The sequence below is a fragment of the Mya arenaria genome, chromosome 14 (assembly GCF_026914265.1).
Source record: "Mya arenaria isolate MELC-2E11 chromosome 14, ASM2691426v1".
Classification (NCBI taxonomy): Eukaryota; Metazoa; Mollusca; class Bivalvia; order Myida; family Myidae; genus Mya; species Mya arenaria.
In genome coordinates this window covers 10,251,077-10,278,510 of record NC_069135.1, presented here as the reverse complement: position 1 = coordinate 10,278,510, position 27,434 = coordinate 10,251,077, and the positions used below count along the sequence as shown (strand labels likewise).

Below are 27,434 nucleotides of genomic sequence, written 5' to 3'. Positions count from 1 at the left end.
ATGTTATATTAATTCAGATATTAATATTGATATAAATGTTCTTTTAAGCTATAATAGGCGGACATTTGGTGCTTTGATAAACAGAGCTATGCATATTATGATAATACATGATTATTTTATATAACAAACTCAGCTTTCTCGAATGAACCTGTCCACATGTCATCATTTAAAACTTTTTTGAGCGCTCGTAACTTTTGATCATTTTAAGAGTATCTTCAACGAAAATCTTCAAAAGATAATCATTTGTCAATAAGACATCTGCTTGAGTGTCGACGGAAATAAATTGTGAAGCATTAAACGAATAACATCTGCAGGAAAGACATGGTAAAGACAATAATCTTAGACCATCAATCACGATAAATAACTATCAGTGTTTCTGTCATAGCGGAGATTTCTTCAATGTTTTCTTGGGCGATACTTTCAATTCTTGTTTATTTATATTCTTGTATTTATTTTATATCAATTTATTGCCCGACGGGGAACTAGACGTCCAAATTTTCAACATTTAGTAAACGGACAATCTAGAAAGATCTATCTAAATTCCTAACGTTCGGATGTAACAAGAAACACTGAAGGGGCTCCCATTCACGATCGGACTATGTGTTCCACTGGTTATAACAACAGAAAACGGGTCTAAAGGGTCTTTATTAAAATATGTACATTAACAAATGCATCATAATGAACACTCAAGTTATATCACAGTTGTACAGGGTCTCCCATTATAGTCATTGTGGCTGCTAGTTATATGATTTGGCATCACCCTGTCAGGAGGCAGTGAGTATTCATTGTTGGATGAGTTAAGTTTGCACCAGCGACGTGGGGGCCACACAATGTGAGTCGCTTTGGCCTGAATCAACCCAAGAGGCACCTGGAATATAGAGAAAACAAGGATAGCTTTTGTTTGTCATAGAAGTCCTTAAGATGATAATATCACATAATGCGGGTCGGTTGGGACTGAATCAACTCCAAAGTCACCTTAAATAATAAATATACTGAACTAAAATAAACCTTAATTTATAGTCAAGATATTTTATTCCAAATTTCATTCAGATATATATATATTGAATGTCAAACGTTTGACAATAACGCGTTGTTTACACTTTGCATGCATATTTATGTTTATAAGCCAGCTGTAATACTCATGACTGGTGTTTATTGGTGGAAACTTACTGGTCCGTATGAATTGCTGTCTTTGCTGAAACGTGGGTTATCCCCCTCAACCCAACACTGCCCCCGCGGCACACGTACCCAAACATCATCACTGTTGACGTGGCTGAAATATACACACAAAAACAGAGTAGATAATGCTTGAGAAAATGACTCCGGTTAAAACGCTAACTAATCAATGTGTTTTGTATGGAATTTGTAGTAAGTCTGAGGCAGCCAATCAGTGCATAGAAAATAAATGTAATCAACACTGCACTCAAGAGCATCAAAATGTTATGACGCATTAACACATTAACTTTACGGTGTTTCCAACACCAACTACAATTGATAGTCCCTTACAACGATATGTTATTCACAAAAAAGATAGTTTGCATATGTATCCAATGTTTTATGTGATTGTTTTTACCTAACTGAATCTCCTTCCAATGCAATTATCCTTTTGATCACAGTGTTTTTTGGATTATATGGAGCCCTGAAAATGGAAATGATTAATATAAATATGCGTTTCACAAAATGATTAAGATATGATATACATGCAGTCGAGTAGTTTGGCTCTCTGTATCCAAACTAGACGTGTGTCCATAGAACCCAGTGCCACACAACCGCGTATTGGGTTTTAAAGAATAACAATGCATTGACCTGGGCAATGGATATTGACAAATGATTTTACAGAGAAAGGCTAAAAGTGACTCCGCACAAAATATATCGTTAACAGTGACTCCATTTCAGGAATTTTAATTACTAATATCGAAAAAAGTGAAATGGGGTAAAAGTAACCACTGTATAGTGACACCAGAAAAAAGCAAAGAGCCATTCTATACAGGGAGGACCATATTCAATTACACCGCAAACAGATGTATACAAATCACATAACCAGACATTCAAACTTATTTTCACAGCGACTTGGATGTTCTTTAGAATATTTTCTGCTACTCAAAGCATCGTTCGTGTCTAAAGCGATGTTCGTTGAAACTGAGGAGACAGTTCGCTTTATGAGCACCAAACCTCTGATCACTGACTTTACTAGATTTGCTTGATGAATCTCAAAGACGATTGTTTGACTATTTTACACTAGTCCTCAAACCGCAAAAACCGAAGAAATACTTCTTTTTATGTCCGTTTTAACCAATTGCTTTGGTGTCAGAAGCAAAATGACGTCGATTTGACATTTTACTGATCGTTTCAAGGCGGTAACTAACAATCCTTGATAAACATCCCTAGTTTTTTAATATAGTATATACTACACTAGATATATAACTAGAGGTGTTTATCAAGGATTGTAAGGTACCGCCTTGGAATACTTCCTGCTTTATAAGCTCGATAACCGATTAATGTAACCCCTTCCACCAAGCATTATAATGTATATCCCTTGACTCTAAAACACGACCTGTAAACGCCAGCTCCACCACTTTACGGTGGTGCAAAGAAAAAGAGCTGTCGACACTTCGGTGGTGGAGCTGTGCCCTATGAATACATGGACAAACTTGAGTATGATTTATATTTTATTTGGTAATTTCATTTAATGGACATATTTCGAAAATCGGAGAATGTGGTACCGTGTAAGAACAATTTTACTGTAGGCTGGTTACTATTTCGTTTCAATATTGTGCAAACTGTGGTGCCAGGAGCTTTTCTCCCGAATCAGACTTGTGCATATTTTGGGATCTGATTGCATAGCAAGTACATTTCGGTGTTTACACCCCCGTAAGAACATTCTCACGCATGCAAACATAAATGTTATATAAAGTACCTATGCCGGAACACAACAAAACTAATAAGCACTTATTAAAAAGGAAAAATGCACATATTTATCAAAGTGGTAGCGCTGTTGCCCTAGTGGTGGCGCTGTCGAGTAGTGGTGGCGCTATCGAGTATGTTTTGCGCATGAAGTAATATAAATAGTTAACGCTTATGGAATACATACTAAAGTTGCAATGTTTATCATTCATTGAACATAATGCTGATTATGCATACTACTTGCGGAAACAAAACTCTTCGCTAATTACCTTAACCTTACTTAAAACTATTTCGAAAACAACGAAAACTCTGCAGACCAAACGCTAGCTTGTGAGAAATAGTCTGTCGAACAAGGGATATAAGTCGACAATTATTAAAACCAATATCAAGTACATAAACGTTCCATGTTTCTTTTCGATAGCTGGAACGGGATTTTGGTCGTGGCCTTCGACTGGCCTTATCAAGGCATTCCCAAATCTATGAATGTTAAGCCTTGTACCATGAGCCCCTAAACCAGGTCTTTGTTAAATGTTTGAATGTTTACTGATCGACTAAATGACTTCTCAAATACTTATTTGAACCGTGGTTATAACTGTATAATTTTCCATCATACATGTTTTAGTATTTTAGAACAAATATCTAACAGAAAAACATAATTATGTTTATCTCAACATTCCGCAACATAATTTGACCAACATTTATGACACAACATTTCGAAAGTTGTGAGCGATTGAGTTCCCCAAGTAGTGCTGTTATTCTCGTACTCGGCATGGAAAGATTAATGGTAAACTATTCTTTCAATTACTTGTTTCCGATATTCATTATATCATTGTAAGATTAATTTAGTGTGCAAAAGATGGAAATAAAATAACAGCTGGTTTATAGAATATCACAATTGCCGTATATTCAAAATTTACAGTGGCTGTTGAGACGATAAATTATTCACCATTGATTAAGGAATCTATAACGGGTTTAAAAGGTTTAATCCCTACGTGCAGAATAACAGGTATTTATTGAAGAACAATGAACTTTGTGAAATATGTTCTTTGTGCTATTTTGCAATTGAAACTAGTGAACATAATAACGAATATCATTCCCTATAACGATTCTTCTTATCATTTTATAAAATGTCAAGGGCTTGATGAAAATAACATAAATTGGAAATGTTTTAACAAGCCGCGATACTCTGTTCCCTATGCATTTCAAATTAGTTTCTTATCATAGCTTTATCATGATTTTACAAGATGATGTTCAAAAAAAAGAGATACCATAGCCTTTCCCACAACTACGTGGCATTGTAAATACGTATGCCTAGAGCAGACTTCAATATGGCATGATATCTCTCTTCCCTGATGTAAAAGCAATGAAAAACAATAATATATACCTTGCCATCCATCAAACGCAATAATGTCGCAACACAGGACAAAGTTTCTATTAGTGTTTCTTCCAAACACGTAACAACTGAAGTATATCAAGATATCCATTAATTACGAAACAGCAAACACAATACAATGACAGTTTTTATATCGTGTATTGAACAATAAAGGTAACGTGATATAAACTGTATCAATAATCCACACAGCTAGTGAACAATACAAATGAAAATGCGAATGACATAATAATTGCTATCGATTACCCAACAGTTTTCAGCTTAATTAATGACCGTTGTATCTGTAGAGCTTTATCAACATTGTTCAGATCCTGAATTGTCAATTGTGTTGGTATTGAGCTAAGGAGACTTATTCAAAATCAAACACTAGAAAACAATATAGCAACTCATTTCATGTATAGATTACATTAAAGGAAAAGGGCTTTCAATGGAACCAAGAATCAGGACAGGAAATCATAACCTTTCAGAGTTGTTAATAAGATGTTCCCTAACATTTAAAATAATAAACGCCACAAATCAAAATGAAATATTACACAAGTTGAAGGTCATTATATGAGGTAACAAAGGAAAATCGTACATGATCAAACAAGACTATGATAAATCAGCAACTGTAAGGCACACGTCTACGAGAATGACTTGACCGGTGACCATGTATCCAATGGCGTTCTCAGATGGGCAGTGCCCAGACATGGGTCAACGCCTGGTAATAGAATCGTTACCATTGGTAATATATCACAACTGCCCAATCTCACCACAGAATTTAGAGGACACAAACAAATGTTCAGTGTTTCGGGATTTCTTTAGATTACTAACAAAACTTATTAAGTGAATACATTCTGTAAGAGATATCCTTTGGATACATAAACATATCCAAATGGATAAAGTATACAGCATATATTTGATCGACTCCATTGACCGCAATGGTAATTGCATCACAATAAACTATACGTCCCCTTACAAATAAGACCGCAGTGTGTACGTCCCTTATATGAAGTAAGACATTTGTAAAATGAAATCGTGGTTTAATAATAGTTGGACTGACTAATGAACTGATGTAACATGTCCTTGAAAAGAATTGTTTTCCTTTCAGTCCGATAACCAGCAACGCTCCACAATCATAGAAGCTAGCCCGTGTGCATATTGTCTCTGACAACTCGTGTACCAAGTATCATTTAAATATGTTTGATTACAATGGTTTACAATGAACGCTCTTGAAAGGTTTTTCTAGTGCGATTCCTCTTTTTTCAATATGCATGGAGTTTTCAAATATCCAGTTGATGTTGTAGTATATAGCATCTGTAAAGAAATGTTGCAAATGCTTCGCCTTAGCATTTATTGATAACAGATGCTCTGTCTTTATTGCTCATTTTACTTGCAAAACGTTCCCGATGAACAGTGCATCTTCAAAGTGTTTCTTTACACATTTCTAATCATTTGGCAACAATACACAGCATCTATCAGTACGCATGCAATGGAATATATAGCAACAGTGCTTGGAACTGCAATCTTACCTTGTGATTTGTTTTATGGATGGTAAGATATTCTTCTTTTGTAAATTTGATTTAATGTTTTTTCTAGTGACTAGTTAAATATAACGGGGAAAGGCACAGGAGCGTAAACCTCGTTTATTTTTAATCAAAAGCCGCATATGTGTGTAAATTGAAAAGGCAATACGATGACAAAATATTTAGAGCAGGAAGTACTAACACATTTGTAAAAGCATGCTATAAACCTGTACATTTCATACATATGAAGACACTAATAGATCATCCCAATTCGATTTAACTATAAATGTTATACATAAGTATAATGCCTAGAAATGCTTGACAGCAGAGTTCGCATTACTTCAATTTATTCAGAACAACTATAAAGAGCAATTTCTGAACCTAACAAAGGCAACAGCTATCGAAAAGAAACCAGCTTCATTTTAATTCACGGCTGTTTAAATATTGATAACCAATAAAGGAAAAAGTGTAACTTTTATTACAGATCTCAGGGAAAATCTAATCACACTTTCTGCTTCTTTTGTTTCCTAATCTTCGTATCGTTAGAAGTGACATTAAATTTCCCATGTTAACAGAACAGTACTTGATAGAGACATTAAATTCCTGCTTTTTCCGTCTGAGAATGGATTTGGCTCTTAGTCTCTAATGAAGTGAAAACATGGTTTTGAATGGTTATAAGTGATTATGCTAAATATTTGGCTCTAAAAGTGAGAACAAATTACTATTTTCATTTTATTTGAACAAACACCCATAAATCGTTTAAAACGTGGATAGTATAAATAAGTTCCAGTATGGAGGACATTTAATAGACATTAAACATAACCAATGGAAATTTTGTAGCTTAAAAAGTCTAGACATTACCATTTAATAGTAATTTCAATTGGGATGTTAGAAGTCGATATATAAGATGGATTGTTCCAGTGCTGGTTGGCCAACTTAACAATATAATCAAACTTAAATAATGTTCTTACTATTTTTCAGACAAAATATGTTTTCTATACATCGCTTCTGGAAGCGTTTACTCTAGGAAATTAAATAAGGGTTCCTTAACATCGACCATTTGTCAAGAAACCAAGTCATCTGTAGCACAAAATATATGATTCAATATATACTGACTGACACTTCTAAACCCAAGTACTCTTTCCATCTTGGCCAATAGGAATACGAACTAGTGGAGTTCCAATAACAAATGTGAGCAAACAAAACATATCTTTTAGACTGAATATTGTCGAGAGCTGTATTGTATTGAAAACATTGCCGACAGAGAAAGATGCTGCCGCATGAACGAGGATATCTTGATATTTCAAGGGTAGTGCAAACATTTAGTGAACAATTTATAGATTAACGGATGGAACTGATAACTCAATGCAATATCGATGCTCTGGAAATACGTTTTAACAGCAGGAAAGTGTTACGCTATGCTTTACCCACAATGATGAATTAATTGTTTGTTTTTGGATTATATCATATTGGAATAATTGGAAAGGAATAACACAGAAAGAAGGAAATAACTACAACGCTAAAATGCAACAGAATTAATAAATTCAAACACAGAAAGAGAAAAAAGTATAAATTGATATTAAACTTTCACAAAACAGAAGAAATTTCAACATCTGCGTAATATGGTAAGACTTGAACAAATATATAACTTGTGTAAGAACTATTAAGAAACATAGTAAACGCGTGATCATAGTTTCAGCAGACTTGATAAATGCAGTGGTTTGACTGTTATTAGCAAGTTTAATAAAAGAATTACAAAATATATTATTGCGTTCAAACACAAGCAGTAGAATGTCTAAGAAATACTTTCCTGTCAAAGGGGTCCTAAAACGTATTTCGTATACTCATAAAAACGTTTGTTGTATTGTATTGGACGAATAACGATTACAATAATATCATGTTTTTTTATTAAGATTCAAGCGTTTTATTTTTACCCAAAGAGTAGGTGTTGTGTTCTAGACTTCTTTAAATGCACGTTGTAAATAAAGCTTGCAAAGAGATATAGAAACAATACCTTCTGTGTGTTACTGATACATAAGGCGAATACCAATCGGATGAAACGGATCACTTTTAAAAGGTTCACTAAAGCTAGAAACTAACATATTGTATAGAGTACACATTTCACATACTTTTAAGAAACAAATAATAACAAAGAAAAAGATGAACTCAAAATAATTTCAAAATCGGTTACCTTCTATTCTACATATAAAACATCTTATTTAAAGATGCACTCTAACTCCCAAAAAACGATTTACCACAATTAATGTAATAGTTTTAATATACCAAAAAGGATAAATAAAAGTCGAAAACAATGATTCTTATGAAGGATAACGAGTTTAATTTGAAAGAAAGGCGCAGAAAACACGGTATTTCTACCATATGAGATGATAGTAGATCGCAGTAAATCTTCTAGCATTCACCAACGATTTAATATTGTTGCCTTTTCAGCTATTAAATGCACGGTTACAATGTTGTTATCAGTAATTCATATTATCGATAAATGTATTATTCAGTAAGTAGTTAAAGGTTTATCAGTCAACATCTATATTTGTTATACAAGTGTTAATTTCGATTTTGAATAATAGTGTCACTTTTTAAGAAACCATCTTTAAAATCTCCCCGGCTCAAAATTATATCACAATAAGGGAACAATAATTCAATATAAATCTATCAATTATCACGAATACACATAAATTTAATTAGATTTGGGTTAAATGATACTTTGAAATTATAATTACAACCACAACCAACATCTAAAACATCTATGAAGTGCAGTTACTAAAATAGCAATTGCAGATATGTAAAACCAACATTTAATTATAGAACCCTTACAAGATAGCAGATGGGCAACGAAATTATTATTATGACACCATTTAACTTTTCTTAGCTCGTAAGAATTCGACACCAAGATTAAGACATAGAATGTTTCAAGTTTCAACTTATAACAGATTGTATACCAGCTCTGAAAAGGCTACAAAACATTGACCATACTTCTAGAATTTTGATGCACGCGCAATTTTCAACTGGAATTTGTTGTCATAAAATGATGCTGAGAACGCTTCACTCATTAAAATTACAAGACCATCATATGGCATCATTCCAACAATTACAAACAAAATGAGCTGTACAGTAATATATCTGATAGAAACAATGGAAATTAATTAAATGTTCCATATCTTTTATTTCCAGGGCCTAGCAGGAATTTGCAGAGAACCTGTTTTGCGAGAACCAGACCTTGAAAATACCGGGAATTAACAGTGCACTGAAAATGTTCCTTTTTAACGCATCTGATTACAAAATGCGAATGAATTTATTTCCTTAACATTATGGGATTGGAGCAATAGTGAGTCAATGATTAGGGAAACAGACATTCAGTTGATAATAATGGTGCCAGTCATATACTTGTAGGAGAAGGAAATATTCAAAATGGTTCAACAATTACATATCCAGTGGGATTTATTAAAGTAATTATGGAAGTACAAATGTACCTTCTCACGATCTTAGGATACATATATGCCATAACGTTTACCGGTATCACGGGTGTTGCTGCAAAAGACAACATTGCTGGGAACGATTCATCAAGTTCAAGGTCGTGGTTTACAACCCAGTGTCCGAGGAAGTGTACATGTGATAAAAGACAGCTCTCCCTCGCTCGCCACAATATTCCATCAAACAAGTTTCTTTACACTGTGGACTGCTCTGGGGAACAATTAACATCACCTCCTTCAAGCCTGCCAGAAAACACCGAAGTGTTCTTCATCGCCAATAATAGTTTTGGAACAATTAAATTATTGTCAAAATCAGATTCTCTATTATATTTAGATATGTCAAATAGTTCATTGGAAAGTATTAGCGGTATTCGATTTTTTGCTCAATATCCTCAATTGAAATATTTGAACTTAAAAAGAAATTCACTTAAAACTGTACCAAATGATACATTCAACAAATTGGATCATTTACTAACATTTGATCTGAGTTTTAATGACCTAGAAAATATGTATTCAGAAAGTCTTTTGGGTTTGAAAAACCTGAAATCATTAGACTTATCACATAATCACCTGAAAACTGTTACTTCCACATGGTTTTCTTCCATGTATGAATTACGAGAACTCGATTTATCTCATAATGAAATTGTGCAAATAGAAATGAACTCATTTCAAAATCTCGAAAACCTCAATTTACTTAATTTATCAAATAACAAAATCAGAAGAATTGGACACTCTGCATTCAATGTTTTGAAAAGCCTATTTGTACTGGATCTGGGTACCAATTGCCTACAATTTGTGCCAACAATACAACTGCAATCAACTTATTTACTGAAGAAAGTTTCATTGAATGGAAACCTAATACATAAATTGCATCCTGGAGATTTCAACAACATCAGTGTAATTTCTCTCACTCTTAGCTTTATGAACGAGTTGACAGTTGTGGAAAAGTGTTCGTTTCAAAACATGCAATATCTAACCAATCTGGAGATGCACGACAATCCAAAGCTTATGTTCATAGATGGGAATGCATTCAAAAACGTCCCCAAGCTCAAGACCCTGTACTTCCATAACAATAGGTTGTCGGTACTTCCCTCGGGACTGCCTCAATCCGTTCCAAGCCTCCAGGATGTCCACCTGTATCACAATCCCGTCCGCTGTGATTGCAACGCTCTCTGGATCCGGGACCTAGTGGAGGAGGCTAAAGAACATAATTTTAGTAAGCCTTTTTTTAGTCATCCAAACTTCATCAAGTGTGCTTACCCTATAAATGTCACTGGCTTGTCATTACCTGAAGTTGACGAGAGTCAGTTTTCAAGAGTATGTGCTCCAGTGACACTTCCGTCATTTCACGAGAATTACACACTTGGTCTAGGCGAGGAGCTCCGGCTTGAATGCCACTCATATGGTATTCCTTCACCACAGCTGATATGGCTATTGCCTAATGGATCAGAAATCTCAAACAGTACATCCAGTAGAAAAATAGAAATCATAGACAAGTATAATTTAGTTGTTCGCTTTCTCAGTGTTGAAGACAGTGGTACGTATGAGTGTAAAGCGAGGAATGAAGTAGGGTTTGACATCAGCTCCACAAAGGTCACCGTCACAAACAAGCCCGTGAGGCTCGTGCTGCTGAATCTCTCGGTCGACTATATTTCTCTCACATGGAATGGAACCCAACACAACTCAATGATCTCAGACTATCAGCTGCATTATAAGGAAATTAAGGGAGTAGACAATCAAACTCAGTCATCATACAGAATTTTACCCCTTGATCCCCAGTACAGGAGTTACAAGGTGACGCATCTTAAGCCAGGCACTAACTATGAGTTTTGTCTAGTCTATGTATACGATACTGAATATTACAAAGTAGACTGTGAGACGTTTGCAACCAAGAGCAAATATCTATACCAAAGTGCAATAAAGAAAATAGTGAGCGAGCAAATTATAGCAGGTGTGTGTACAGCTCTTGGAATAACCATGGCAATCGCGTGTATGGTGACACTAGTGCGCAAGTTTCGTATCCACAAGGATTATGAGTTGCCATATGGGGCAGGGGACGAGCCAGAGGGGATACACATTCCGCTTCAGAACGTGTACAATCCGCTCTCAACACCTCTCTGCTCTTCCAAAACATCGCTTCTTTCCACACATACAAGCAAATCCAACTTCGATGAATATTAATGAACTATTGACATGGATATATAAAATGTTCTGAAACGAACAAGGTACACTTGAGGAGTGACTATAAAAACACTTAAACACGCAACCGAAGCTGTGTATCTAGGAAACAATGTATATATTTCTTCTTCACGTTTTATACTACCCTTGATTTTCATGACAGTTAAACCATTTACAGCTTCTAAAAATTGCTTCTTAATATTAATCATCAACTGTAATAACAAATAAAATGATAAAAATATATAACACAAACTATGAAGTTACACATGTTGTTCATACAACGCTGACTTTATTTGATGGGCGCAAGTGTTTTTTCTGTTAAATCACTATAATTAATTCCTCAGTTGTGTGAAATGGACAAATGAAAAACACATACTTTTAGAATATCAGGAAATGAAATACATCCTGCTGCAAACAATGTAATGTCAGGTCATTATTGCTCGAAATTATTTCCCTATGGCATTTCATATAACGTGATTGAATGGGAATAATGGAACTTAAATAACATTTACACACCTATTCTCCTGTAGCATTAGGCAGGACAAGCAGCTGCAGATGGCCTATTGATTTGACGTAATAATGTATTGTGAGTGTACGGGTAATTTCAATATTTCATCGTTTCTCGTGCTTAGCGGTTATGAAAATACAATAATCTGAAATAATAATATTGATATAGTGTACCAGAATTTACAATCAAATCTCCACCACTATTGTAAATGTCAGTAACACAACTTTATTGAAATAAACCCGTGACAAGATAAAATCAGTGGTCTGTGTCGAACTATGAATACTGTGTGGGTCTCTGGAGAAATTATATAATATAATGTTTATGAATTATTCATCGAAGTCTGTAACAGACTCTGAAACAGCCATGATTTTAATTTCAAAATTGAAGCTAAATTAATTAGCTCAGTTTATCGCCATGTTCATATATCACTTATGTATGATCTGGGGTAAATTTTCATTAAATTAAAACATTTGCAAGCTGTTCGAAAATTAGTGATGTTCAATAACAAATATTATGGGCAAAGCTTTAAAATATTCGATACCAAGTTTCTGTCACTTATATACTAGTCCACGAAATAACACTTCAACGCGTTTGTTACAAGAGTAGAATCAATAAACGAATAATTTCAAAAAGTTTTAAGTCCAAATTTACTGTCTTGTCTATCATAGTGTAACATACAACTGTCATTACATGAGAACAGTTATCTGTCTAAATATGACAGACATGAAACATGATATAATATGATAATTAATAATAATTTGAGTATGGATATAAAAGACAGCTTTGCACTGAGGCACATTTGTAAAAGTGCGTGAAGTGGCATTTATTATATCATATATGTCACTTTAAACCCTTACACTATCATAAACACAGTTTATATGAATTTCATTTTATATCAAGTTCTATTGAAGCCATTGAAACGCAAAATTGATATTTAGCTCAAGTCAAACTCCCTGACACAGTATATCAAGAAAACAAACTGGAAAAGCCATTATGAGTTTCCCTGCCATTGGTAAATCCTCATGCTATTCATCTTGAACGATATAACAACTTGTGATAAAGATATGCCTCATACTCTGAAGTAGCAATTGTTTTCCTGCTCGTTTGTAATAGTTCCAATGCGGAGAAACACCTTCACAGATGTTGGTGTTTATCAGCTTCCCCGTTACCTGCGGGGAACATTAAATAATGCAAACATTGGCAATATATATCACAGCCATCAGACCATTTAAATGCCTATTTATTACCCTATTCCGGACTGTAAACAGCTCTAATAAAGACCGATATTAATGACTGAGCTTGCTTTTAAGATGTTTCTAGCATCCTGCATTGCTAAGAACAAAGGGGGGGGGGGACTTTATTCCGGAGCCAAGGGATTATTCTTCACAGACATAACTCGGCAAGATGAAAAAAAATATGTCTGATTCATTAAAATCGTTAAACAATAAGAAAATATAATCTAACACACAAGTAATAAATGATGTGTAAAATAAAATAAGGTAAACAAGAATAAATCATTCTGAAATCATCTCTGTACCAGTATTTTAACTAAAAATAATTGTGTAGCTAATGCATCAATTACATTCATTACCTGCTACTATCTGTTTTAATAGAACACACGTGTAATAAAAATGGTGTGAATCAAGGTATAAACTAGTAAATCATTCTGAATGTACGTTACAACTAACTGCCAAGTGCCTGGATGTGGTCCAGGATGCACTCTGTATATCTAAGAACCAGAATGCTACTTTAGGTTTACAATCTGAGTAATGCAAAGTATTAATTTCATCCAACACGAAAATTTTGTGTTGGATGAAATTATGATCAACCGTCGCCTTCCATTCTTTAAAGGTAAGTCTAGCTTAATCATTCAATCATTGCTATACTTTAGATTCAGACCAGATAAATTAAATTATATAGTAAAATAAGATAACATCTCAGACATATTTTCTGCTTGATTAAAATGTTGCTAACTTGCTAAATTGCTTGAACTTTCTTAGGAAAAACATGACATATCTTAAATCAATTGGCTTTGAAATGAATTGTAAGATGTATGGTAATCATATATGTAAACGCTTTAAATAGCTTTATTGTCAGTCTGAAGTTGTTACATTGAAATATATAGGGAAAAAAGTAGTCTGTAGCCTGAAATCAGTTACAAGCCTTATGCTGCAGGGCTTGTCCATGAAGATTTTATTATATTTTTAAAATACAATGAAACTTATTTCCTCAAAATATTTGGTATAAAGTGAATCATTTCATAATTACCCCTTTATTAAAACATACTAGTATTGCTTGGCTCAAACACTACTGTCAACTCAGTAGCTTCCACAGCATTAGCATTTACGTTTTGATGAAATAATAACACTTGTTCCAATATAATTTCAGAATGGGAAGTTATTTAACATTTGGAAATAACTAACTTTTGGCATTGGGACCATAATGAGAAAAGGAAATCGCTGAAAAGAAAACCTGTCCAAGCAAAACTAAAGAGCATAGAAAATTTCCATAATCGGATTATTTTAGACTAATATAACAAAACAAAGACACTAGAACAGATGAAAAACAGATATGCATTGTACCGAAATGTGAATATGATCGAGAAGTTAATTTTATTTAAATAAGCATTGATATGCAATGGTAATTATATCAATGTAAATGATTCCATTTCCTTTATTTGAACAAAAATGAAATTACCAAGTGATCACAAGGTGTCCAGTCCTGCTGTTGTTGATTTGCAACAGAGGTATTTTGCTCAGTGATAGTGTAACTTAAATATTATTATGAAGTCTTCTTGTTTCTAAGACCAACGCTTAGATGGCAACCTGATAGTAGATGGCGGCCCATGCTTTTAATAAGTTGATAGGGACCAATATTTTGAAATATACTTTTATAAGATAGTAAATACTAAAGAAGATACCAGTGCTTTTAGTCGATAGTAACCTATACATTTTGTAGAAAGTGACAAATGCTTTAAGTAGAAAGTGACAAATACGTTCAGGAGATAGTGACCAATTGACCAACGCTTTAAATAGAAAATGACCAATGGTTTCAGCAGATAGTGACCATCTGAAAGCAGGTATAAACCAATTATGTAAGTAGATAGTAGCCCATGCTTTTATTTCATATAAACCAATTCTATAAGTAGATAGTAGCCCATGCTTTTAGTTGATAGTGACCATTTTGAAGCAGTTATAAACCATTATTGTAAATAGGTAGTAGCCAGTGCTTTTAGTTGAAAGTGACCATCTTTGAGAAGATAGTAAGCAATGCTTTAAGTGCATATAAAACAATGAGTTTAGTGGATAGAGACCAATGCTTTAAGTCGAAGGTCGTCAAAGCTTTGAGTAGATAGGGGTCAATATTTTAGGAGATAGTGACCTGGGACCAATGCGTTTAATTGATAGCGAACAAAACATTGTTCGATAGTAACCTGATAGTGATCAATACTCTAAGAATACTGTCATCAATGTTCTAAATAGAGAGTACTTTTAACTTATGCTTTAAGTAGATAGTGACCAACACTTTTAGTAGTTAGTGAGTAATGACCATTACTTTTAAAAGAAAGTGACTTAAGCTTTTAGTAGATTACTTCTTGTAGATATTGACCAGAAAGAGTCCAATACTTTTAGTAGTTAGTGACCAATGTTTTAGGAATTACCAGATAATGACCAATGCTTTAAGATGATAGTAACCAATGCACTAAGTAGATAGTGAACAACACTTGATCAATATTTTGAGTAAATAGTTACTTTAGTACTAGCTACAAGAGTATGATAAATACTTTTAGTAGATAGTGACCAATGATTGTAGTAGATAGTGACCAATATTTTGAGTAGAGAGTGAGCAATGCCTTAAGTTGAAAGTGTCCAATACTATGAATAGATAAGGCCCAAAAAATGGTTTGGTTAAAGTTACATTCTTTTCAAAAACAGGTAGGGTAGGTAGGTTTTTTAAAAAATAAAATATTTGGTTATATAGGAACGTTATTTTCATCTATATGCTAAAACACAGTATTGTCGGCGCCTCTTTCGTAGGTAAGGTAGGGTAACCTGAACCAAAGGTATTTTTAGGCCTTATGACCAATACTATTAGTTAATAGTGACCAAATAGTGACCATTGCTTATAATAGTTTCATCCAATCTACAGTCCATTTCTAATATACTTCATACACTTCTAATGCGCTTCGATAGAAAGACACATCTAAAGAGAGATAAATAGCATTACAGCTTAGTTCAATAAAGTTTCCCACTTAATTCCCTTCATTGCAGGTTGGATTTCACTCTCATGAGGAAACTTAAAACAAATTTTCAGTCCATGATTTAAACAAATCAGGAGTATCTGTATATTAAGATTTTGATGAAATAAATAACTCTTCAGATGCTTCGTAAATACAAGTACAAATTGTCTTCATTCTGATAATGTACAGGACAATATGTTATGTATAAAACAAACAGTATACATCTTTCCTCAGCAATATGTGATAGTTGCCATTTGGGCTATGTAAAAATTATATTGCTCACAGATCATTTACACTGAAATGTTTCATTTTGTCATTTATTCTATACCACTGTTTTAGTACCATAAGCTTATCATATAATTAAAGCAAGGTGCTCATAAACAAACATTGTGTTTAAATATGTGTCAATATGAGAGGAAGGAACCCTGCTACCTGCTTGGGTTCTATGGTGATAGGATCAAATCCTGGTTCTTCAAATGATTACAAATTGCCACCCACCAATCTCTTATAAAAATCATTTGTGCCTTGTATGCTTTTACAGCATACTTGTTTAAATCAGAGAAAATTGTACTTAGGGATCAACTTGCACAATGTTTGATTTTATTAGAGTGTATAAACAGCATCAATTAATGCTTAAAGTTTCAATCACTTCCATCTATAGCTTTTAAAGTCCTGATGAAAGTTAATTCATTTCCTGATACACATTATGCCAACAGGGTCTTTTCATGGAACAATGGACAACAGTAATGGTTCCTGAAAATTGCTAAAACTCAACTTATTGCTAAAAAGTGATCTTTCAAAAAAAAATTGGTTTCATATTAATTGAGGCAATTGTTAACACTTGCGTCAGAGTATTACAAACACTTTCACATTATGGAACACTGATGCTTCAAGTCTCATTCAATTCCAGGGCTTTTTCTTACCATTTTGGAAAAAAGACCCTTGACATTTTGGGAAAATTTATGTCGCAAATAAGCCGAAATTGGGAAATTTTACAGTTAAAAGAAAAAGCTTTTCAGTCTCCTGTGAAAGAGAAAATTATTAAATGTTAGTTTCTTTTCCCTTTCAAAAGACCCAAAACAGCGGAAATATCAATCCTTGGAGTGTAAATATCCATTGCAATAAATCATGCCAGATAACATTTCATACTGATCTCTGAATGTGATAAAAATCGATGATTTCTGAATTCAATTATCCCCAAATCTTTACATCACATAAATTATTAGGATGTTGAATGAACCAGTTCAGGTAAAAAGACTTTTGAGTTGGATTTTTTTCTGAAGATTGGGAAAAAATATCGTATAAAAATATCTTCTATTTTGCTTTGGAAATAAGTCCGATAGTCGGCCTCGTGAGTGTGATAGAAAATCCCTGAATTCCTACTTTTCAAGTTTGAATTTTGATAACAAAGGGACATTAATCTAACAATTTTTCATTAGTTATGTTACTTGCCATAGAATATCATATTGTTATTTGATTAATTGTATGTAGCTGAAAGTTGATGTCATCAATAATTAAGAGGTTATTAAGAAAAACAAGAGGCCCAAAAGGGCCTATGCTCTACTGGCATGGCTCTTGTGGTCATTTTCAATCCAGAGCATGTACGTTTGAGTAATAGGCAACAAATATATAGTTCACTTTTAGTGTTTTGGTTAGCTGAAAACGCTGCACATTCAACATCTGAGGACAGGAAGTGTTGTAAGCAGATTAGTTGCATGAACTATTTTAATATGTGCCAGGTAAAGGTAATCTGAGGGTAAGAAATATTTTCTTTTAAAACTGTACTCATGATTTTGAAAATATTTAGTAAATAAGTCTCTAGGAAAATTGTGACACCCAAGGCAGTGGGGGGGTTGATCCCAGGGGCATAATTTGGACAAACCTTCACAAGCAATTGCGAATTTGCATGTACACTTGGCTAAAAATAGACTTCGCTCATGTAGTCTTGCCTAAAAATAGACATAGCTTAAAATAGCTTTTTTTATACTTCAAGACCCATTATCCAGGCATGCATGGGCAAATCTGGCTGGTTTTCAAAAGGAACCGAGTTCTAATGGATATCTAAATACTTTACAAGTTTCATCGAGATACAATCAAAACTGAAGACTGTATATCATGTTCACAAGCAATTGTTTACAGACGAACTGATTTTTTAATACTTTCAATGCCCATAATCTAGGCATGCATGGTCGGATCTGGCAGGTTTTCGAAAGGAACTGAGCTCTAATGGATATCTAAATACTGTACAAGTTTCATCGAGATACAATCAAAACTGAAGACTGTATCGTGTTTACAAGCTAGTGTTAACACCATAGCATTTTTTATACTTTCAAGGGCCATAATCTAGGCATGCATGGGCGGATCTGGCTGGTTTTCGAAAGGAACCGAGCTCTAATGGATATCTAGATACTGTACAAGTTTCATCAGATACAATCAAAACTGAAGACTGTATCGTGTTCACAAGCAATTGTTTACACAGGGTTCCCACATTTTTCTGCAAGTAAAATACCAGACTTTTTCCAAGACTTTTTCCAAGTTTTTTTGCGAATTCCAGACTTTCTCTCAACCTTTTTCACAGTTATTACAACGAAACATTTCAGTGAAATATTGTTAACAATTTCTCTTGCTAAAAATAGACTTATTTGACATTTTCAACATTTAACAACTTGTTAAATAACATCAAATGTCATTTTCCAAAGGTTTTATTCTCAAAAACAAAACCTTTTACTTTCTGAACTTCTTAGACATTAATTGAACAACATGATTAACCTTTAGCATGCTGAATACTGTTGGCCTCTGTGAACAGTGTAGACACGGATTGATGTTTTATGGTTTATTAAAGGTTAAAGAAACATGCATAAAACACCAGTTTTTGATCTTAAATATTAATATCTGTGATCTATGTTTTGGCCAGCAGTCTTAAATAATTGGTTTTGATGGATTTTTGCCAAAATTGGCTCGTTCCAAGACAAAAGTAAAAGTCAAATTGTTCAATCTGTGAGAGTGAAGCTTTAAACATTTATTGAACAACTTTAACTCATAACATCCAGTGTCATTTTAAAAGAGTTTAACTCTCTTTAAAAAAATCTACTTGCATCAGTCAGCATGCAATTCAGCTATATCTGAACATCAATCTTCATCAATCCATGTTCTTCGCTTCAACCATCGGTGAAAATGCAAAATAAGTGACTTTTTTGCACAAGTTTAAAACTATTATGTTGTCTACTGGCCAAAGAACTGTGGTCTTCTCAATGTCTATAAATACAAGCAAGGTCAGTCATCATTCATAGATTCACACTGGAATAGCAAATATTTGTCAGGCTGTGTAGCACGAGCATACTAGTGAGATCATTGCAATTAGCATTCATGTAGGTTATTGACAGCGTATCTCAAGTTTATTTTAATGAACTAGGGCCAATTTCACGTATTAAAATATCTTTCAATGAATGCAGAGATCGCTAATATCCAAGATCATTAGCATAATGTAGATTAAGAAGATCGTTGTATATAGTACCCATGATTCTTACTGACAGCGTATATAAAGCGAATCCGGACAAACTGCAGCCAATTTCTCGTTTAAAATAACTTTTAAATGCAGACGGCAGTGCAGACACAGCTACTATGACAAATAAACACTTGCATGTGGTAACGGAAACCTTCTTAGTCTCGCTCATTCAGCTGCTCTGATAAGAGTCAATTTAATACAGAACAGTGTCAGATGCAAGCGTCTAGATGATCGAGACTACTTACTTTTACTAGTTTCGTACCCAAGACGGTTCGAACTTTAGTACTTTTCCCGGCTTTTTCCCGATTTTAACCTATAATTGCAAAATTCAAGGCATTTTCACGACCGGGAACAGACTTTTCGATATTCCCGGCCTTTGGCCATTAGAGCTAATAAAACAAATGGATGAACATACAAGCTAGGAGATTACTTTAAGGCATCGGCATGTTATTGAAGGGCCCTAACTACTAAATCATGTGACAGGGTGTATCACCTGAGAGTGACAATATCTCCACGCTTAAACTGGTACCCAACTGTGGACCATATGTTCAGCCACACATAGTCCAAGCTCTTATTCACCTCCGGATTAAAGCAGGGCTGAAATATATTAAAACACATAGCGGTATCACAGCTGCCAGTAACACCGTTTACACACATTACAATATGGGAATGATTCATTAGATTCATTTCAAATCAGAAGAACTTTTCATTTATTAAAAAAAAAATATTGCTGTGCTCCTATACATTAAAAGACCCTTCATAACCTCATATGGTATTTAAGGTAGCACACCCCTAATGTAAACCTCCACTTGAAACTCTTCAATTTTAATGCTTAAGCCTATGTTGTTAAGCACAGGACTACAAATCTTTTGAGTGTTTCAAGGTAGTGGTTCGAATCCAGCAAGAAGCACAAATATTTTTTGTTATATTTTTCTTCTTTGTTTTCATTAGCTAACATTTTTTACAAAAGTTTATTTTGTATTTTCATTAAAAAGTAATTAAATTCATTTTTACACATAAATATTAGCTTCTGTAAAGATTGTATAACTTGCAGGCACGGAAAGAAATAGGTGGTTGGGAATTACAAACTTTATTTTTTTTAAATGAGACAGTAAAACATTTTGATCTTTTGGCATAATGTTCCCAAAAGATCAAAGATAATTATTAATAAAGAACAGGTCATGAGTATTTCTAGAACTTGTCATTTTTGTTCTTAAACATCAATGTTTCAATTTTATGGGGTCAAAACAGAATGTTAAAATTGAAATACCATATGGCTATTTCAGTACAGTATGGTTCTATTTGTTGGTGATGTGATCAATAATGTATTATTTCTGAAAGCAAATATATTTCTTGTTACTCTGATACCAAATTATTACCAAAATGTTGAAAAATAAATTAAATAAAGGATTGTTCTTGTCTCTCGGGTGATGTCGTTTTTATCGACAATTCTAAAATGGGGGTAGGGTAATTCAAATTTAAATGAAATTGTTATTTGACAGTAAATTTCTTTTAAATTTGTTTTTAAATCCAGGAAATAAAACACATTAGGAAATTATCAAGCTGATCATAGTTTAAAATGGTGCCCATTAGGGGTGTGCTACCTTAAATAATTTATGTCATTACCTTTTACTAGGTTTGACTTTTTAATTATGATTAGAAAATCTCCAAACTACCTGCATAGATACACCCTCAACCCGAGAAACATGTCCAACTGTGTCGATGAAGGTCAAGGTTACTGGAGCCAGAAAGGTTATAACCTTCAGGCTTCTCCACTTCCAACTCATTTGTGGATTTGATATGTACCCAAGACAACACTCGTCTGTAAAAAGAATAGGATACAGCTTCAGAAATCTACATACTCAAAACAGGGACAGGTTACCGATCCATAATTATGTGGGTGTGTTAAGGTAATTAGATATAAAACTTTTCTGAAAATTTTATCAAAGTGATAAGTTAACATGGCCAAGTTTTAAAAATATATCAAGAAAAAAAGATATTAGAAAAGATATAAACAGAAGAAAAAAAATCCTGGCAAAAAATATTGATCACCAGTAATCAAACATTTGTAATGACCATTTGGCATATGAAGTATACAGTTCCTGGGTGCAAGCTTTCTTTAGCTATTGAGTGGAAACTGTATTTTTACCTCACAGTTCCTACAACCTTTACAGCAACCTTGATCTTTGACCTACTGATTCCAAAATCAATAGGGGTCATCAACTAGTCTTGACCAACTGGCATACCAAGTATGAAGTACCTGGGTGAAAGTGTTCTTAAGTTATTATTTGACTCTGTTTTATCCCCTCAAAGTCACTGCTTCCTTGACCTTTGACCTACTGATCTCAAAATCAATAGGGGTCATCAAATAATGGTGACCAACTGGCATATCAAGTATTACAATCCTTGGTGCAAGCATGTTTTTTAATTATTCAACAAGAAACTATTTTTCACCTCAAGGTCACCTTGACCTTTTGACCTACTGATCCCAAAATCAACAGGGTTCATCAACTAGTAATGAACAACTGGCATATCAAGTATGAAGATCCTGGGTGTAAGAGTTCTAAAGTAATTGAGCGGAAACTGTTGGTTTCTTAACCTCAAGGTCACCGCAACATTGATCTTTGACTCCTGATCTTAAAATCATTTGAGATCATGTACTGGTAATAACCTGCAAACCAAGTATGATGAAGATCCTGGACCCAAAGGATCTTCAGTTATAGAGTGGACTACATTTCTTCCACCTCAAAGTCACCACAACCTCAACCAATGACCATCTGATCTCATCTGGTCATGACCAACCTGCATACCAAGTATAAAGTATGTGGGTTAGTGATCTCCACTATTGAGCAGAAATGAAGTGTGACATATAGACTGACAGACTTGACAGACAGGGCAAAAAATATGTCACTTCCATTCATTGGGGAGACATAATTAGGGGGACAGAGACAGAAACTCCAATATCTTTACTTACAGTTGAGAGCTTAGTGGTCTGTCAGAAGTTTATGCCAAGCAAGACAGCAGCAATGAATTGTGTTTGACGTTCATCATGGCCGTGACATTTCTCATTTCTGAAAAGTTTATAGAATGCAATATAATAAAATTTAAAAATGCTTTCTATAAAAAACAGAATATGTTAGCCAATAGAAAAATAGCAAGGGAGGTAAAACCATGCTTCTACAATGTACATCAGCATGGAAGTGTAAAGCTGCAAAAGAGTTGGCTATGGAGCCGTCCAAAACTAGGCAAAGAAACGTAAATTTCTTAAGCTAAATTAAGTATGTGTTAAAACCTTAAAGTGACCAAAAACTGACAAAATACATTGCAGCATATCATAAAAGAGTAAGACAACTGACATACTGTTTCAGCATGGAACAAATCTTATTTTAAATCTCAATACACAAAAAAATAAATATCCAACGAATAATTATGAGTTTAATGCGGTTTTCTTATTTTCATTCTGTCAAAACATATAACGATATATACATGAAGGGCACCTGCAAGGCTGCAGTTCACAGTTTTACAACAATTGGAACACTTCGGCCATGGCCAAATTGTTACATTTGAATTTACGAGGTCTTTCTCGAAGCTTGTCTGAGGCGGCCAAGTTATTACGATTGGTTCGAGTTGTTCCGCTTGGCATAATTGTTGTCTGTGTCAGTCAAGTTTCTTTTATTGGAAAGGTAAATCATGTGTTTTAATGCATTTAATTCTTGTTTTGTGCAAAATACCTTTCCACTTACATGGCAAAATATTAATATAAACCTTTATTATACATTTCAAACATAAAATACTTCACTTTATACAATTTCAATAATTTTCAACCCCCCCCCCCCCCTCCCCCCCCCCTCATTAGACTATTTTGTACATAAGCTAAGCTCTAACAACATATATGTTGTTTGGGGTCGTGAAGCACTAGAAATCAGTGTTATCTTGCATGCAAATTGGTCAATTAACTGTAGAAAATATTCGAAAACATATTTTAATTTATTTAGTTCTTTCTGACCTACACATTATCCGTATGGTTTATATCCGAAATACTGCTGATTCCTGATAATTAATTTTCACAAAAATGTACTTAATCTAACAAAAGGACGCAAATGTGAAAATAAAATAAAAGATATGTGCTCAATACAAATTCCATTAACTTACCATTCTTGTTTGTAATTATTAAAATGTTAAAATAACCGTTTAAACTAGAGTTTCCTTTTCGGTAGCGTATTTTGACAAACCACCACGGTTACACGTAACCAATGCTATTATGATTTCTCTGTATCACCAGGCAGCGGTTACTTCCCTTTTCAGTCATATCTTAACAGTCACCGTAATTTTTACAGAGTACAGTGTTCGTTTACATTGCACATTATGAATTACACCTTTTAACTAGTACCAGGGATTCATGAAGGCGTTACATTACAAGTCAAAAATGCCATTATTCGGACCACAACCACTCAAAACCTTTTGTTACGCCCGGTAGAATACGAAGAGAAATTCGGTAAGTGAAGGGGAGGGGGTTAAGTCCTGGATATGGTTATACCCCCCCCCCTTGAGGAATGTTCATTAAGCAAGGAAACGGTTAATTTTCTCCTTGAGGGATGTTTGATACTCAAGTGTGTGTGTGGGGGGGGGGAGGGGGGGTAAACCCTATTTAAATAAGAGGTGTTCGGTGAACAAGGAGGAGGGGGTGGCGCCCTCCCAATGGGATGTTCCGTACGCAAGGTTACACTATTCTTAAATGATGTTCGGGCAAGCAAGGGTAGGGGCTCATACATTATTTAAAGGATGTTCGGTAAGCAATGGGGTGCGGCTCTACCCTCCTAAAAGGATCTCCGGTAAGAAAGGGGATGGGGTTATACCCTCTTAAAGGTAATTAAGGTAAGCCAAGAGAGATCTTATATTTTCCTTGAGGGGTGTTCGTTCAATAAGGGAGTGGGATGGGGTACCCTCCTGAAGGGACTTTCGGTAAACAAGCGTGAGGGAGATGTAAACTCTTAAAGGGATGTTCTGTAAGCAAGGGGATGGGGTTATACTCTCTTTGATGAATGTTCGGTAAACAAGGAGTAGGGAATATACCTTTCTTAAAGGATGTGCGGTAACCAAGGGGATGGGGTTTTACCCTTTTTAAAGGATGTTCGATAAACATGGAGGAGGGGATATACCTTTCTTAAAGGGTGTACGGTAAGCAAGGGGATGGGGTTATACCCTCTTTAAAGGATGTTTAAATTCGGTAAACAAGGAGGAGGGGATATACCTTTCTTAAAGGGTGTACGGTTAGCAAGGGGATGGGGTTATACCCTCTATATGCAGTAAAGCAGTTAAAAAAAGATAAGCAACGATAATTTGATTGATTTTAATGTAGATGGTTTCATGATGGATGTTAAATGTCACGAAAATGCAAAAACAGTTAGTTCAAAATAACCTCTATGACGGGTGCTTGTATGACGTCATGAGTGATGTCATTGAAAAAGTTTTACATTAAGCTCGATTCGGGCCGCAACATAACTCGGCAGCATTCGGAGCTCCTCGGCCATTTTTTCAAAAACAACCTCGGATGTATATGGACGGTTTACATACTTAAAAAGTGGTACGTTTAAGTCCGCTGCAAATAGATCGCGTAGTAATCTTATTTAGTAGTTAAAATTTATGACTTAACTCTTGGGAATCGTAATTATGTTTGCAATAATACACTTCACTGGCAATCAATTTAAACTGAGAGCAATGAATACAACTCTTAAACACTACATTTAATTAATGCTTTTATTAAAAAAATACGGACTACTTCAACAGATGTACCGGCATACATCCGAGGTTGTTTTTGAAAAAATGGCCGAGGAGTTCCGAATGAACTCGGCAGCTGCATTTTGTTCCGACGCCATTTTTTGCAGTGTTCATTCGTTTTGAAAGTGTTGTTTTTTCGAAAATTGACTGGATTACTGGGATTATTTACACACAATACCTATTGGGTAATCAATTAATTACCTATTCAGTCATACTTTAACCATTTTTTAAACATGTTCTTGATAAAATGAACAGCATCTTCAGCATCAGAGAAAACATATTTGAAATTTCTTTGTTCATTGCATAGGACATAATGGAATCATGTCCATATAAGTCGTATGTTCTGAATAAAATCGACAGAAATAACTACAGTTCGGAGGAGTTAGTCGTTTTAGACATAATTTAGTGCTTTTAATAGTCAAAACAATTGCAGAAAAAACTATTTAGTAAACACATCAGCTTGCCAGGAAAAGACAACTCAGTAGAAAATATGTAAGTTATATGTGGTTTATTTCATGTTTTGGTATTTGTATGCAGCTACGTTATATATGCTAAAATATGTTTTTGTGCAAAAGTTAGCATCGTTGACCAACTTTCGGTCAAAAACCTGGTCGCTCAGCCTTCATTGTTATGATGCGGGCCCTGATAGCGCATATGTAAAGCAAAAAACCGGGCATTAACGGCACGTGAATTTACTGAATAATGCACGTTCTCTACCGATAACGCCCGGGTTTTTGCGTTTTAATACACCACGATAACGGACCGAAAACACACATTTTAAGCAATAATACGTATTTATAATATTCTTGACCTTGAAAAGATAGAAAGTAATCATATAAATAAGGAACTATTTTATCTGTGCATTCATTGTGGTATAAAATTAGGTTGCGATAGCTGTTCTAATTTACCCACCGTTGAGAACAACGAGAGAAAGAAAAAAGAGAAAATGCTCTTGAATAATCAATTTATTTTAGCAGAAATGTAGATTTAAATGAATGTAAATATAAGTATTAAAATTCGACATGTTGCATTTTATTGGGGTATGGTATGCAATGGGGCTGTTCAAAATGGGTGGAGTCCGAAGGACTCCACCAATATTTTGAACTGCGCCATTGCATACCATACCCCAATAAAATGCAACATGTCGAATTTTAATCCTTAATTAAAGTATGTTTAAAGTCGGTAAACAAGGAGGAGGGGTGTTCGGTAAGCAAGGGGGTGTACCCTCCTGACGGGACATTCGTTTAACACGGAGGAGGTTGTTTAGGTTAAACCTTTCTCAAGAGATGTTCTGTAGGCAAGGGGATAACATCCTCCTTAAAGTTGCATTCTTCCTCCAAGATAAGATTTTCCACAATTGATATAATTGTAGTAATATACCAACAAGGATAAATAAGTATCGAAAACAATGGTTCGTATGACGGATACCGAGTTTATACTAAAAGAAAGGTGCAGAAAACACGGTACTTCTACCTTATTAGACGATAGTTGATCGCAGTAAATCTTTAAGCACTCACCAATTATTTATTTATTTTCCCTTTTCAGCTATTATAAACACGGTTTCAATCTTGTTATCAGTAATAAGTATGTTCCATTAATGCATTATTTGGTAAGTTGTGTAAGGTTTACCACTCAAAATGTTTGTCTGTTATGCAGGTGTATGTTTTGTTGTTGCTTGATATTATTAAGTTAAAATGGTTAAATTCTTATTATGCAACTTGATATTGCATGGATACTGACTATGAAATATTACAAATGTGTTTTACAGCTTGTGTTCGCATGAGCATATTGCCTAATGTATTTGAAATAAACTCTATATATGTATTGATGTTGAATAAGAATGTCACTTTAAGGGATATTCGGTAAACAAGGGGAGAAAGTTAAATTCTCCTTAAGGGATGTTCGGTAAACGGTTGGGATGAGGTTATACATTCCTGA

At 34.4% G+C, this 27,434-nt stretch overlaps 2 protein-coding genes across 3 annotated transcripts; one reads left to right on the top strand and one right to left on the bottom strand.

The window, feature by feature from the left end:
* Positions 1 to 626: 626 nt before the first annotated feature.
* On the bottom strand, positions 627 to 23,965 carry LOC128217550 (mitochondrial inner membrane protease subunit 2-like). Its single transcript, XM_052924754.1, has 7 exons — positions 23,871 to 23,965; positions 22,693 to 22,789; positions 21,395 to 21,540; positions 20,212 to 20,315; positions 1,574 to 1,639; positions 1,171 to 1,273; positions 627 to 868 (listed from the first exon to the last, which is right to left on the bottom strand). The coding sequence occupies exons 3-7, from the start codon at positions 21,503 to 21,505 to the stop codon at positions 692 to 694; spliced, it is 561 nt and encodes a 186-aa protein (XP_052780714.1). The 5' UTR covers positions 21,506 to 21,540; positions 22,693 to 22,789; positions 23,871 to 23,965; the 3' UTR covers positions 627 to 691.
* On the top strand, positions 5,691 to 12,552 carry LOC128217548 (leucine-rich repeat neuronal protein 1-like). 2 transcript variants are annotated; one of them, XM_052924751.1, is made up of 3 exons: positions 5,691 to 5,827; positions 6,781 to 7,424; positions 8,989 to 12,552. In XM_052924751.1, exon 3 carries the CDS (start codon positions 9,270 to 9,272, stop codon positions 11,466 to 11,468), a length of 2,199 nt encoding a protein of 732 aa, XP_052780711.1. In that variant the 5' UTR covers positions 5,691 to 5,827; positions 6,781 to 7,424; positions 8,989 to 9,269; the 3' UTR covers positions 11,469 to 12,552. The 2 variants fall into 2 exon arrangements, with proteins under 2 accessions (XP_052780711.1, XP_052780712.1); XM_052924752.1 differs by lacking the exon at positions 6,781 to 7,424.
* Positions 23,966 to 27,434: the final 3,469 nt, after the last annotated feature.